The 15,567-nt window shown below is 51.1% G+C and overlaps 1 protein-coding gene across 6 annotated transcripts in view; it reads left to right on the top strand.

The window, feature by feature from the left end:
• The window catches only part of EEF2K (eukaryotic elongation factor 2 kinase), a 70,740-nt gene that overhangs the window by 30,854 nt on the left and 24,319 nt on the right, over window positions 1–15,567 (top strand). For 5 of the 6 annotated variants that reach the window (XM_070064605.1, XM_070064606.1, XM_070064604.1 and 2 more), the window contains 4 exons: window positions 7,897–7,997; window positions 11,350–11,410; window positions 13,900–13,937; window positions 14,298–14,469. In XM_070064605.1, the coding sequence (XP_069920706.1) occupies window positions 7,897–7,997; window positions 11,350–11,410; window positions 13,900–13,937; window positions 14,298–14,469 (372 nt within the window). Of the gene's footprint in view, window positions 1–4,843; window positions 4,912–7,518; window positions 7,547–7,896; window positions 7,998–11,349; window positions 11,411–13,899; window positions 13,938–14,297; window positions 14,470–15,567 lie in introns of those variants that run through there. The other variant, XM_051847500.2, reaches the window with a different exon arrangement.

The following is a 15,567-nucleotide window of genomic DNA, read 5'->3' as shown; positions in this document are numbered from 1 at the left end:
TAATGCAACAACCGGCGCCTTGGCTCACTAGGCTAATCCTCCGCCTTGCGGCGCCGGCACACCAGGTTCTAGTCCCGGTCAGGGCGCCGGATTCTGTCCCGGTTGCCCCTCTTCCAGGCCAGCTCTCTGCTGTGGCCAGGGAGTGCAGTGGAGGATGGCCCAAGTGCTTGGGCCCTGAACCCCATGGGAGACCAGGAGGAGCACCTGGCTCCTGCCTTTGGATCAGCGCGGTGCGCTGGCCGCGGCGGCCATTGGAGAGTGAACCAATGGCAAAGGAAGACCTTTCTCTCTGTTTCTCTCTCTCACTGTCCACTCTGCCTGTCAAAAAATAATAATAAAAAAAATTATTGCATCATGCTATAGATGCTCTTCAGTAATTTTTTTTTCAGCTTACAATAGGTCATCATAGTAAATAAGGAATTATAGTCCTTTTTTTTTTTTGACGCCATGGTAACCCAGTGCTGGATTCCACCAATGATTATATGGAACCTCCAAGTTCACGGGCATTGTGAGGCAGCCACATAGCCCTGTTGGTGTCTTCACATCCCAGAGCATGGCTGTGCTTTCCACGCATTCCCGCTTCTCTCATTTGTCCTTGAGTTTAGTTTCAGCCCTTTCCTGCCCTCCAGGAGGGGGGAGTCGGGCTGACTCAAAGCCATTATTTCTTACTGGAGTGATGCTGAGGAAAAAAACACGTTTTATGACCGCCACTCGGTGACCGTAACAGTTGATGTTTCAAAAGCCAGGCCTGAGTGAGTCACTGGGTGCTTCCTCCCGTGGGACCTGGAGGCCTTGATTGCTGCGCTAGTGCCAATGATAATAGAAATGTGATAAACAGCAGCCGTAGCGCTCGCTCCCGTGAGCCAGAGCCCTCGAAGACACTCTGCCTGCCCGACCGGCCAGGCCCCTGGCATGTTCCAGGAAACCCATGGCGATGAAGAGGATTACTGCTGTATTTGTATTGATTTATTCTTGTTTTGTACTCTTGAGTTTTGAAGAAGCCTTTCTGTTCTCTAGCTGGGGTTGTGTTTTCTTTTTATGAAACACCCTTGGCCTCTGTTCTATGTCAGATGAATTCCCCCACGCAGCAACTGAGTTTTAGACCTAAAGAGTATTTGAGCTGGCAGGGCTTTCTGAATCATCTAACCTAGGGATTATTATTTTTGTTGTTGTTTTTTAAAACAAACTTTTTCAGTTTCTTTTTCCATTTTTTTAAAGATTTATTTATTTATTTGAAAGTTAGAGTTACACAGAGAGAGAAGGAGAGGCAGAGAGAGAGAGAGAGAGAGGTCTTGCATCCACAGTTTCACTCCCCAGTTAGCCACAACAACCAGAGCTGCGCTGGTCTGAAGCCAGGAGCCAGGAGCTTCTTCCAGGTCTCCTATGCGGGTACAGGGGCCCAAGGACTTGGGCCATCTTCCACTGCTTTCCCAGGCCAAAGCAGAGAGCTGAATCGGAAGTGGAGTAGCCGGGATTCGAACCAGCGCCGTATGGGATGCCAGCATTGCAGGCTGCAGCTTTACTTGCTACGCCACATCGCTAGCCCTATTTTTTTTTTAAACTCTAATTTGCACCCGCAATACCTGAATGCATGGTTCAGGGGTGGGGAATCTTTTTCCTGCCAAGGGCCGTGTGTGTGTGTGTGTGTGTGTGTGTGTGTGTGTATGTGTGTATAAAACTTTATTCACAGGCCATACAAAATGAGCCACTTAAAAATGAGCCTGCTATAGGTGTATTGAATTTTTTTAAAGATTTATTTATTTATTTGAAAGTCAGAGTTACAGAGAGGCAGAAGCAGAGAGAGAGTCTTCCATCCACTGGTTCATGCTCCAAATGGCTGCGACGGCCAGAGCTGGACTGATCCAAAGCTAGGAGCCAGGAGCTTCTTCCAGGTCTCCCATGCTGGTGCAGGGACCCAGGCACTTGGGCCATCTTCCACTGCTTTCCCAGGCCATAGCAGAGAGCTGGATTGGAAGCAGAGCAGCTGGGTCTTGAACCAGCGCCCATATGGGATGCCAGCACTGTAGGCGGTAGCTTTACCCAATACACCACAGCGCCAGCCCCAACGTATTGAATTTTGAGTCTCATTTACAGTTGCCTTGGCAGGGCCAGAACAAATGATTTTGTGGACCTTATATAGCCTGTGGGCTGGATGTGCCTCAGCCCTGGTTTAGATAAAGCTGTCGTCTCCCAGATCCACCTCTTAGCCCCATCTGTCCCCTGAGATAACCACTGTGTTGGTTTGGTGTGAAGCACTTTTCAGACCTCTTTTTTATACATTTTTATTGAAGTATACAATGACAGATCCATCCAGGGACACACACATCCTTTGAGGATACATGACATTGATCTTTGAGTTTCCTACACCAGTCTGAGTCTATTTTATTGTACAACTCGCTTTCTTCTCCCTAGATAGTAAATCCTAGAAATTGTCTGCTCAGTACTTTGTTCTTTTTAGTGCTTGCGTCCAAGTGGACTATGCGTGTGTAACCATCCCCCTGTGGATGGGCAGGTGGTTTGCACCGCTTGACCATGATAGCATTTAAGTACTGACCTGGGTCAGCTCACCTTGGTACACCAGGTATGTTAGCCTTCCTTCCCTCCTTACCTTATGCCATCCCTCTTTTCCTTTCTTCCTTTCTCTCTTTTAAGATTTATTTATTTAAAAGGCAGAGAGCAAGAGAGCTTTGATCTACTGGTTCCCCAAATGACTGGGCCAAGCTGAAGACAGGAACCAAGAACTCCATCTGGGTCTCCCATTTGGGTGGCAGGGAGGCAAGCATTTGGGCCATCTTCTGCTTCTTTCCTGGGCACATTAGCAGGGAGCTGGATTGGAAACAGAGCAGCTGGGACTCAATCTAGCACTCCTATAGGGGATACAGGAATCCCAAGGGGCCACTTATCCCACTGTACCACACACTGGCTCAGTTAGCCTGTTTCCTGTTGCTATAATGATGTATCAGAGGCTGGGTGATTTATGAAGAAAAGTTTATTCACTTACTATTCAGGAGGTGCAAGAGCACGGTGTGGCTTCTGGCAGAAGTGTCATTCTGTGTCAACTCATGGTGTAAATACTGAAAGGAAGCCCGTGTGTGCAGAAAAGCGTGTGTCCAGGCTGGCGTCATGGCTCAGCAGGTTGCCTGCTTCGTCACCGGCATCCCGATGAACGCTGGTCGGGACCCATTCATGAGGGTGGTGCCCCCATGATCTAATTTTTCCCCCTGGGCCCTACCACTGAAAGTCCACACCTTTCACAGCCTACACTGGGAAGCAGCCCTCTAGTATATGAACCTCTGGGAAGCAACCCATAGCCAAACCACAGCTGGGTAGGTGATGGGAATGGCTGGGTCACAGTTAGTGCAGGACAAGGTTCCCAGCCCCTGCCAGATGGCTCTCAAAGGTGCGGGTACCAGGGCCAGCGCCGCGGCTCACTTGGCTAATCCTCTGCCTATGGCACCGGCATCCCATATGGGCGCTGGGTTCTAGTCCTGGCTGCTCCTGTTCCAGTCCAGCTCTCTGCTGTGGCCCAGGAAGGCAGTGGAGGATGGCCCAAGTGCTTGGGCCCTGCACCCAAATGGGAGACCAGGAGGAAGCACCTGGCTCCTGGTTTCGGATCAGCGCAGTGCGCCAGCCGTAGTGGCCATTTGGAGGGTGAACCAATGGAAGGAAGACCTTTCTCTCTGTCTCTCTCACTGTCTAACTCTGTCAAATTAAAAAAAAAAAAAGTGCTAGTACCTCCTCCGCACTCCTCTAGGGTCCAAGAGGATCCACTTCCCGGTTTCCATCAGCTTACTTTTCCTGACCTGATGATAAAATATTTACAGCAGCAATTTTCAGCTCAGGCAGCCACTGTTGCAGGTACAGGGATCACAGAAAAAGTTGACACTCAGAAGCCAAAACCTTTGTCATCCTCATTTGTGTCCTGATTCCAGCTTCCAGCCTGCCATCCACACGGGAGACCTGGATTCAGTGTCTGGCTTCTAGCTTCAACCCAGCTCTGATCATTGTGGGCACTTGGGGAGTGAACCAGAGGAGGGGAGCTCTTTGTCTTATCTGTCTCTCAAATAAATAATTAGTTAATTAAGAAATAAAGTCAATTGTGTTAAACCCAGTTGTTACCACTAAGACCTGGCATTAGTCTTTTCTGACTTTGGAAACAATGTAATCTTAACCCTGTGAAATACACACCCTGTAATTCTGAAATCCCAGTGCTTTCTTCCTTGACTCTTTCCTGGGCTGGTGCAGGGGCGCCTGGCCAAGAGCTGATTTCTGTTGACAATCCTGGTGGCTCAGGGAGTGGTGGGGACGTGCAGTCAAGAGAGCCAGGTATCCCCAGACAGGGAACCGAGCACCTGTGTAGGCATGCTCAGAGGAGCTGCCTGTGACTCCTCCTTTCTCTGCAGGCCTCCTGACAAGCAGGTGCCAACACTGTCCCTGTCATTCACAGCCGCTTGGGGATAAGGGGAACTGGCACTAAAGTCCAAGGCTGGAACTTCAGGAAGTGTTTGGGCTGTCAGTGTATCTGCTGTGGGATTATTTACAACAGGGAAAAGTCAGCGACAAGCTCAGGGTCTAACACTAACTTGTCAGTACTGATAAGCTCAAAAGGTGGATCATTACACAACTGTTAAAGCAGGTTGCAACTAACTTGCAGATTTCACAATGACTTGATGTAGTGTTGTTACAGAATTTAAGTGATTTATTTGCTGTCTCTTGTAGCTTAGGAGAATTTCTTTTGACAACTTCTAGAGTTTAAAATGCAGTTACATTTTCCCAAAAAAGGTCCCACTGAGATCTTGCAAGAATGTGCAATGATACAGACATGAGGATGTTTCTTTGGCACAGTTTGTATCCAGAAATGTTGGAGACGATCCAATATACATCAGCAGGAGGTTGGACAAATACTTTAGGGTACATTTATACTATATATATATAAAATTCCTGGGAAGGAAATGAAGCCAGCTGAATTTGTGGCATAGTCTCATTGCTTATAAATATGCGTTTGTGGAGCCGGTATTTAGCCTCGTGGTTAAGATTCCCACGTCCCACATGGGAGTGTCTGGGTTTGCTTCCCCGCTCTGGCTTCTGACTCTAGCTTCCTGCCCATACAGACTCTGAGAGGCAACAGGTAATGGCTTAAGTGATTGAGTGCTTTTAAATATATTTAATTAATTTATTTGAAAGGCAGAGCAACAGAGAAGGAGGAAGAGACGGGGCGGGGGGGGGGGGGATCTTTGATCTACTGTTTAATTTCCCAAATGGTTGCAGTTGCCGTGGCTGGATCAGACTGAAGCCAGGAGCCAGGAACTACATCTGGGTCTCCCATGTGAGTGGCAGGGGCCTAAGTACCTGGGCCATCATCAGTTGCCTTCCCAGGTGCAAGTAGGGCGTGAACCAGCAGGTGGGAAGCCGCACGCTCATGTTTTTATTTCTCTGTCTCCCTGCATTAAAGTAAGAGAAAAAAATATATAAATGCCTGTTAACAAAGAGCAGACACTCGAAAAATACGTCAGCTATCGGCTGCAGTGGAGGAAGGCAGTTAGGGTAGACTCCCACTTCCTAATTCAGAATTCTGTAGGGCATGCAGTTTTAACATGAAGCACACCATACTTTTGGGATCAAAGGGGAAAAATCATGATCACTAAATAAAGTAGGAAGTTTCACTGACCCCTGTCTTAAAAGGATGTAGATGTTACAGAGGTACTCAGTTTGGAGAGAGCAGGCATTGTGACACAGCAGGTTAAGCCTGTGCTGGGGGTGCTGGCGTCCCATATCTGAGTGCTGGTTTGAGTCTCGGCTCTTCTGCTTCCTATCCAGATTTTTTTTTTAAAGATTTATTAATTTATTTGAAAGAGTTACATAGAGAGAAGGAGAGGCAGAGAGAGAGGTTTTCCATCAGCTGGTTCACTTGCCAGTTGGCTGCTGCGATGGAGCTGCGCTGATCGGAAGCCAGAAGCCAGGAGCCAGGTGCTTCCTCCAGATCTTCCCATGCAGGTACAAGGCCCAAGCACTTCGGGCATTTCTTACTGCTTTCCCAGGCCATAGCAGAGAGCTGGAAGGGAAGTGGAGCAGCTGGGACTCGAACCGGCACCCATGAGGGATGCTGGCACTGCAGGCAGTGGATTCCTCACCATGCCACAGCACTGGCCCCTTCATGAAGTTTTTAAAATACTTATTTTAACTTTTAAAAAAGATTAATCTATTTATTTGATAGGTAGAGTTACAGAGAGAGAGAGAGAGAGAGAGAGAGAGGGTGATAGAGAGAGGTCTTCCATCTGCTGGTTCACTCCCCAAATGGCCACAAAGGCTGGAGCTGGGCTGATCTGAAGCCAGAGCCAGGAGCTTTCTCCGGGTTTCTCACGTGTGTGCAGGAACCCAAGCACTTGGGCCATTTTCTGCTGCTTTCTCAGGCCATAACAGAGACCTGGATTGGAAGAGGAATAGCCAGCTGGGACTTGTACCAGTGTCCATATGGGATGCCTGCGCTGCAGGCAGTGGCTGTACCTGCTACACTACAGTGCTAGCCCCTGATTTTATAATTTATTCATTTTTTGAGATGCAGAAAGAAAGAAAGGTCTTTCTTCTACTGTTTCACTCCCTAAGTGCTCACAACAGCTGGGGCTGGGCCAGGCCAAAGCCGGGAACCGGGAACTCAATCCTGATCTCCCACTTGGATAGCAGGAGCCCAGGTACTTGAACCATCCCCTGCTGCCTCTCAGGGTGTGCTTAGGCAGGAAGCTGGAACTGGAATCAGAGTTGGGATATAGGAGTCCCAAGTGGTAGCTTAACCACGGCCAAAGGCCCACCCTCCATGAACTTTTTGAAGTCTTCCTCTTTCTAAAAATGTGATTCTGATCCTGTGATACAAATCCCGTCTGGAAAAGAACTAGTCCAGGTCATTGGCAGTAGTTGCTCTGGATGGACGGCACGTGGTGGATTTGACTTTGCTTTGTCTTCTGTATGTTCCAGGTTTTTTCACTGAGCCTATACTGGCTTTCAAATCGGAAGGAAACATTTCTTCGCATTTTGCAGAGAGTAAATGGCCCCAGTGAGGGAGTTTTGGGCCTTGAGTCTGTCTTGAAGGCCCAGCTCCTCTGCCTGTGCAGATCCTGCCTGATCTTGTGCAGGATCCCAGTGAAGGGTCCAGGCGAGCTGGACTCCCATTGACGCTGGCTGGGGTGGCTGAGGGAGGCCAGTGGGAGACTGGGGAGGTCTGGGTTTGCCGTCCCATGAGCTCCCTCCTATCTCAGAGCTGCTGCTGTGGGCCTGCTACACCCAGACAGTGTCCAGTCCCCCATCTAGCCTCTTCCCTGTGGCGGAGGACTCTGGCCTGGAAAGGAGTTCTGGACTCACTGACTCTGGAATGGTCTTTATCTGCTGCCTCCCAGGCACATTACAGGAAGTAGGGTGGGAGATAAAGGTGGGAGTCAACCCTAGGCAATCTGACATAGGAGGTGGGTGTCCCAAGTGGTGGCTTAACCTGTGGCATCACAGTACCCACCCCTTTTCTCATTTCAGCGTGTTGCCCGGTCGCCTTTTAGAGAAGGTTCGTACGCACTGAGGATACCTGATTTCCCACATCCTGGGCGACACTTGATAAAACGTCCACACTCATGAAGATGTTTGGGATCTAAGGGTGGGGTGGAGGGGCAGGGAGAGTGGTGTCTGGTTTTCATTCTCACTTTGATTACAAAGTGAGGTGTAGTTAAGCTAGGTCACTTCTACCCACAGGAAGGCTGTGTCCCCTGAGAGCAAAGAGGGTCCCTGGAGAGCTGTGGATTATGGAGTCCATGGAGTCTCTGCCTCCCCAGGGGAAGCAGCAGGGCGGGAACAGGCTGGGCTGCGCTGTTCCCAAGGCCCCGGTCTGGGCCTCACATTTCCCTTTGCTTTCTGCAGGAAGCCTGGAAGCACGCGATCGAGAAGGCCAAGCACATGCCGGACCCCTGGGCTGAGTTCCACCTGGAGGACATTGCCACAGAATGTGCCACGCGGCACAGGTCAGCAGCTCAGCAGGGGCTTCGGGGGGCTCTGGAGGTGTGGGTCCTGCTTCTGGGCAGTCGTGAGGACTAAGTTCCCTTGGGGGTCAAGGACGAGGGAGGGGTACAGTGTGAGCATCTCTAAGCCCCAAATCAGAAATGTTCCAGAATCCAGAACTGTTAGATTGCACATTTGCCACTCTAAACGTTTCAGATAGTGGAGCATTTCAGAATTCAGATTTTTGAATTAGATGTGTTCAGCCAGGGAAGTCTACGCACATATTCTGTAATCCAGATCAGTCTAAAATCTGGAACACTTGTAGTCCCAAGCATTTGGGGATAGGGGATTGGGATGTCTATAAGCCCAGCAGCCACTGCTTGAGTGTGCATGCTGAAGCCAGTAAGTATCATCTCAGTCAACCCTTTGGGGAGCCCCCGAGGCACACAGCGGGTGAGACAGGATGAGCCATGGTACAGGAGCAGACGCCCTGGGTACTTTGTGCAGGAAGGGTGTACCCCACTCAGGTGGCTGCTTCCATCTGGGGCTCCAACGTCTCAACACAAGGCCCCACCACTGCTTCCCAAGAGAGGGACAGAGCAGGGAGGTTGTGCCGCTGCTTTTCAGTGTTATGGCGCAGGAAATGCCATCACTTTTGCATGCAACTCATTGGCCCTCTGAGCTGTAGGGGATGGAGGACTCCATCTCTCTGTCTGTCTGTCTTTGTTTCCTTCTTTCTTTAAATTATTATTTAATAGACAGAGACAGAGCTCTTCCATCTGCTGGTTCACTCCCCAAATGCCCACAGCTGGGGCTAGGCCAGGAAGAAGCTGGGAGTCTAAACCACAGTCGGGTCTCCTATGAGGGTGGCAGGGACCCAGCTACTTGAGCCGTCACCTGCTGCCTCCCAGGGTGCACATTAGCAGGAAGCTGGGATCAGAAGCAGAGTCAGGACTTAAACCTAGATACCCTCGTGTGGAATGTGTCTTAAGCAGCATCTTTAAAAAACAAAAGAAAAAAGATTTATTTATTTGAAAGACAGAGTGACAGAAAGAGGGAGGGAGAGGTAGAAGAGAGATCATCCATCCTCAGGTTCACTCCCTAAATGGCTGCAATGGCCCCAACTGGACCAGGCCAAAGACAGGAGCCTGGAACTTCATCCAAGTCTGCTATGTGGGTGGCAGGGGCCCGAGCACTCGAGCCATCTGCTGCTTTCTCAGGTGCCTTAGCAGGGAGCTGGATTGGAAATGGAGCAGCCAGGACTTGAGCCAGTACCCTTATGGGATGTTCCCATCGCAGGCGTAGACGAACCCACTGGGCCACAGTGCCACCCCCTTAAGCATCCTAACTATGTGGCAAACACTTGCCCCCAACCCCCCACCCCTCGCAGTGTGTTTCTGCAGTGTGTTCCTACTCCCATCTCTCAAGAAAATGGCTTTAGAGTCCCAATCCTGCTCCTGGTGGCCCACCTACTGTCAGGGTCAGTGGTCTGTTCCCCGCAGCCAAGGTCAGCGTTGTGGGGGTCCCAGGAGGGCAGGGTGTGGGCTCTGTTCCTTTCCACACTGCTCAAGAGCACAGTGGCAGCTAGCTGGTGACACATGGCTTCTAGGGACGACACTCGGCCACACAAGTAGGCCCCAGGGACCGCCAGTCTGGGAAAACAGGATCCATATGTCAGACTGGCTCTGTGTGTCCCCAGGCTCAGCTGGGAGCTCAGACCAGGCCAGTCTGCTTATTTGCTACCCAAAGTGGCTGACTCCAATTGCTCTGGCTGCCAGTGGCAGGAGGCTGGGATCCCCTGAGATTTCTAAATTAGAGCCTTCCTTTTCTTTTCCTTCTCCAGTTTTTAAAGACCTCTCGTGCAGCTTACTGGCCCTTTATGGGGAGATTTCCTCTTCCTGTGTGTGGGACCCAGGCTGGTTAAGAGCACAGTTCTTATTTAAACTGACCTATGTGGTTCTTGAGCAAGATACTTCACCTCAGTGAGGCCTCAGTTTCCCCATCTGGAAAACGGGCACAAGAATTGCCGCTACCTCATGGGGCTGCTGGGGAGGTTGAGTGAAGTGGTCTGTTTAAGCTCCTAGCATGCAGGGGGAGCACTCCATGAGCTCTGCACACCTCCTTCCCTTAGTCTCTGTCTAGTAACAGTAGCAATCATAGTTCTTTTTTGCTGGGCACAGAACTTGCCCTTGGCTGGTTGTAGGCAGGTATACACACAGCTCCAAAGAGCTTCCTCCCTCTGTTCCAGGGGAGGTCACCTGCCTGTTTTTTTTGTTGTTGTTGTTTTAAGATTTATTTATTCATTTGAAAGTCAGAGCTCCACAGAGAGAAGAGAGGCAGAGAAAGAGAGCGAGGTCTTCCATCCACTGGTTCACTCCCCAGATGGCCGCAATGGCCAGAGCTGCACCGATCCGAAGCCAGGAGCCAGGAGCCAGGAGCTTCCTCCAGGTCTCCCACATGGGTGCAGGGACCCAAGGACTTGGGCCATCCTCCACTGCTTTCCCAGGCCATAGCAGGGAGCTAGATCGGAAGTGGAGCAGCCGGGATTCAAACCGGCACCCATGTGGGATGCTGGCGCTTCAGGCCAGGGCGTTAACCCGCTGCGCCACAGCGCCGGCCCCGACCTGCCTGATTTTCCTCATCTCCAACAACACCTGGGGCTGAGAATGTTCTGGAATTTGTCCCAGCTGAGAGGTGGGCCAGGAGAGGAGAGCTAAGAACAACTCAGCTCCAGGGAAGGTTCTAGGCGCTGGGGATTCCCTGGGCTGAAGAGCTTTTGCACCCGGCAAACCTGTTTGAGGTCCAGGCAGGCCCAGGGGGCAGATTTGTTCTAGGGGAGCAGAGAGATGGGACTGTTCCAGAACCTTCCCATCCCTGTCTGCTGTGAGCATGCACGCGGCGGCTCCTTTCCTGGCTGACTCAGGGAGAAGACCCCCCCCCCAACCCTGGCCTGCCCTGGGATAGTTGTTACTTCTTGGGAGATGAGTCCAGTACCCGGGCTGGACCTTGCACAGGTGTCTGGTGAGATTTTGAGGGTACTGCCACCTCCCTCCCGGGGTCGCACCATTTGTGGAGGTAGACCAGTTAGAACTAGGATGTGGGGCGTTCAGTCATTTACCCACGTGTGTGCATTAAGCATCCGCATGTGCCAGGCCTGGTGATGAATGAGACAGACCTGGGGCTGCTGTCATGGAGTTTCAGGCCTGGGGGGAGCCAGACGAGGAGCAAGCCCACAGATGGCAGAGCTGTGAGTGCCGGGGAGGCACTGAAAGAGAGGAACTGGAGGGGGAGGGGAGGTGTCTGTAACCCAGTCCGAGAGGTCAGGCAGGGTAGGGAGCCCAGAAGGACTGGGTCGTGTTACTCTCATCTCTGCAGGTACAACGCTGTCACTGGGGAGTGGCTCCAAGATGAAGTTCTGATCAAGATGGCCTCTCAGGTGAGCAGGGCCCTGGGCCTCAGGGCGACAGGCCTGACTTCAGTCCCTGGACTCTCCCCTCCACTTTATTATTTTAACTTTGGGAACTCATGTTGTTTATTTGTTGTATTTTTCTAACAACTTTATTGAGCTGTAATTCACATACCATGCAGGTCATCCATTGAAAGTGTGTAGTTCAGTGGATTGTAATCTATTCACGGAGTTTTTCGGCCACAAGCCAAAACCACAAGCAGTTCACAGAACATTTTGACCCTCCCCGGATGAATCCTGTGCCCAGGAGTCACTCCCCCAGTCCATCATCTCCCCAGCCCATGGTCACTACCTGTGTTATTTTCTTTATTTCTAAAAAATGTTATTGATTTATTTTAAAGAATTTATTTATTTATTTGAAAGGTAGAGTTACACAGAGAGAGAGAAAGATCTTCCATATGCTGGTTCAGTACCCAGATGGCCTCAATTGCCAGGGCTGGATCAGGCTGAAACGAGAAGCCAGGAGCTTCTTCCGAGCTGCACACATGGGTGCAGAGACCCAAGCACTTGGGCCATCCCAACTGCTTTTCTAGGTGCATTAACAGGGAGCTGGATCAGAAGTGTAGCAGCCAGATCTCGAACCGATGTCCATATGGGATGCCGCCGTCACAGGCGAAGGCTTAACTTGTGGTGCCATGATGCTTGCCTCTATTATTTATTTTAATTGTATTTGAAAGACGCAGAGAGAAACACACAGAGAGATCTCTGTCCACTGGTTCACTCCCCAGAAGTCCACGATAGCTAGGACTAGGCCAGGCCAGAGCCAGGAGGCAGAATCTCCATCTGAATCCCCCATGTGGGTGGCAGGGACCCAAGTACTTGGGCTATCATCAGATGCCTCCCAAGTGTATTAGCAGAGAGTTGGGTCAGAAACGGATCAGCTGAGACTTGAACCTGCATTCTGATATGGGATGCAGGCGTCCCAAGCAACATGGTAACTACTCTACCAAATGCCTGCCCACTGTGTCACTTTCTATTTCTGTAGATTTGCCTGTCTAGACAAGACTGTTCTCAGCAGTCTTGTGGAAAATCATGAGTATATAGATCAGCTTTTAAACATTGCAGAGGGTGGTGCAGCAGATTAACGCCCTGGCCTGAAGCACCAGCATCCCATATGGGCACCGGTTCTAGACCTGGCTGCTCCATTTCCCATCCAGCTCTCTGCTGTGGCCTGGGAAAGATGTAGAAGATGGCCCAAGTCCTTGGGCCCCTGCACCTGTGTGGGAAACCCAGAAGAAGCTCCTGGCTCCTGGCTTCGGATTGACACAGCACTGGCCATTGAGGTCAATTGGGGAGTGAACCAGTGGATGGAAGACCTCTCTCTCTTTCTTTCTCTGCCTCCCTCTCTCTGTGTAACTCTGACTTTCAAATAAATAAATAAATCTTAAAAAAAAATAAACATTGCAGATTACTCTCTGTTAGTGAGTTGTTAATTCAGTGAGTTGCAATGAGCTTTTTGGGGAAAAAAAAAAAAAAAACAGAAAAACATTGAAAAATGAGTAGTTCCTGCACGGCGAGGGTAAGGATTGTTTTGTGAAAGGTTTTTAGTGGAATGGGCCCACAGAAAAGCTTACAGCTTGCTGAGCTTCCACAGTGATCACGTGGTGTTACCAGCACCCAGCTCGAGAAACACAACACAAACAGTGCCCCCAGGAGCCCCTCTCGGGCACCACTCCCCCCCCCCCCCCCCGCCCCGCCAGGGTCAGCACCGCTGAGAGTCCCGTGCCCTGGATCAACTTCGCCTGCTTCTGTATTCATTTAAAGGAGCCCTACAACATGTGTGGTTTTAAAAATTTATTTGTGGGGTAGGAGGACCTCCCAACCGCAGGTGCACTCCCCAAATGCCTACAACAGCCAGGGCTGGGCCAAAGCCAGGAGCTGGGAATTCAATCTGTGTGTCCCACACGGGTGGCGACAACGCAGTCACTTGGGCCATCACCACTGCCCCCCACGATGTGCACTAGCAACACTAGCTGAAAGCTGGAGCCGTGTGTCACACCCGGGTGTTCCAGTATGGGAGGTGGGCATCGTACCCTCTAGACTGAAGTCTGGCCTCTCTGGCCCACCCTTGGCGTTTGCTCTCACTGCTGTGTAGGCTGTCACTGAATGAGTAGACTGGGTTGATTGATACATTGTCCGTGGACATTTAGGTTGTTTCCACTTGTTCTCTGTTACAGACAGGGCTGCATCCTCTGACATGCGTGGTCCCTGCCTACTGTGGGATCTTCCCCTCAGCTAGGGTGGGAGAGTGGGGTGGTCCCTTGCCATCCCAGAGCTTTAGGCTATAGGGCCTATCCAGCTTTGGTGTGGGTCACAGAAGGGAAAGACAGCCCAGGGGTTTGACGTGAGGTCCAGGGCACCCATTTGGTGGATGGTGTCCAAGGGGAACACCCCCCATCCCACTCAAGGTCACTCATGGGCGGGGCATGGGACTGATAACTCTGTGCACTGTCTTTCAGCCCTTCGGCCGAGGAGCAATGAGGGAATGCTTCAGGACGTAAGTGACTGCCCTGCACTTGGTCTCTGCTCAGACTGCCCCAGCCTCCTAAGAGCAGGGGCACTGGGACATTTTGGGTCAATGGTTGGAAACAGTGACCTTGGCCTTCTGGTAGTTCAAGTTCATTCTCCAATTGGGTTCCCTTGGGTCACATAATGGGGCTCAGAAAGAGGAGGGTATCTCAGTAACCTCTGCTGTGCTGTTTGGAGGTCAAGGGAAGTGGGACAGAATGACCTTCAACAATGACCTCTGGCCCTCTTCCCAGCTCTTTGAAGGCTACAGTGGAGCAAGGAAGCCCCTCCCGCCTCTTGCCATCTCTTTCCTGCCTCCGGCCAGACCCTCTGCTGCTTCTCCCCACAGGAAGAAGCTCTCTAACTTCCTGCACGCCCAGCAGTGGAAAGGGGCTTCCAACTACGTGGCCAAGCGCTACATCGAGTCCGTGGACAGGGACGTGTATTTTGAGGATGTGCGTCTACAGATGGAGGCCAAGCTCTGGGGGGAGGAATATAATCGGCACAAGCCCCCCAAGCAGGTGCGTGGCTCCCCTGCCCACCAGCTTCCCATACCAGGAACAGCAGGAGCAGTGGTGCTGGTCGCCACCTTCTTCCAGTTGATGACATTCACCGATTGAGCACAACAGGCAAGGTGCCCCATCAGGGAGACTTGTTCATTCCCCAGATCAGAGCTCTGAACTCTAGTTTTTTTAATCCCTAAATATAGATGGGTCCTACTAGGAGTTTTAATTGCAAATGAAGAAATTCACTCACACTGGCTTAATCCAGAAAGAGAATTGTTTCATGTAACCGAAAAGTTGTGTTGGCCACTGGCCTGGCTGGCTCCAGGACCCAGCTGAGGTTGCCAGAAATCTTCCTCCATCTCTGGCCTGGATCGGTATGTCCTGTGTCGGTGTCATTCTAAGCAGCCCCTGGGTGCTGCAGGCTCCCTTCCTGTTTTCAAGGGTCCTGCAGCTTTGTTGGAAGGACAGCGCTTGTTTTCCCAGAAGTTCCGTGAAGAGTCTCAGAACTGGTTTCCTTGGTTTGGACTGGGTCAGATGCCTATCACTGAGCCAAATACAATTGCCAGGGGGAGGGACTATGCAGATTGGACAGGCCTGGGCTGCGTGCCCACCTTTAGAGCCAGGAATATAGGGCATTCCATACACACCCCATAGACTGAGGCTGGGGAAGAGATGGCTCCTAAGAAAAACCAGGAGTGAGGAATGGATGCCATATTCCCTCCCTGGGGAACCTGGGGCTCAGAGAGATTGAGTGATCTGCCCATCCCAGCAGGGCTGGAGCCAGGGCTCCAGGCTTCCCAACACCCCTGCCAGCTTGGCTCCTGTCATTGAGCCTAGGGGTGTCCAGTGCCGGAGGCCCAGCAGAATTTCTGCTTGCCTGTGGACAGCAGGGAGAAGTTGCTTCATGCCTCTGTCCTCTCTGAATTCACAGCTCAGCTCTCCCACTGTTGGAGCACCTACCAGGTGCAAGGTGCTAATTCCTGGGTGCCTCAGGATGGCCACACCTTCCAGGCAACCAGCAGAATTTATTGAGTCCTGGTGTGTAGGACCCTTGATTAAGCACCCTTGGGGTGGGCACAGGAAGCTGTGTCCTCCTCAGTACTCTGCTGCACC

This window comes from Oryctolagus cuniculus, chromosome 19 (assembly GCF_964237555.1).
Source record: "Oryctolagus cuniculus chromosome 19, mOryCun1.1, whole genome shotgun sequence".
NCBI lineage: Eukaryota > Metazoa > Chordata > Mammalia > Lagomorpha > Leporidae > Oryctolagus > Oryctolagus cuniculus.
The sequence above is the reverse complement of the archived record's forward strand: the minus strand, read 5'-3'. Positions and strand labels throughout refer to the sequence as shown.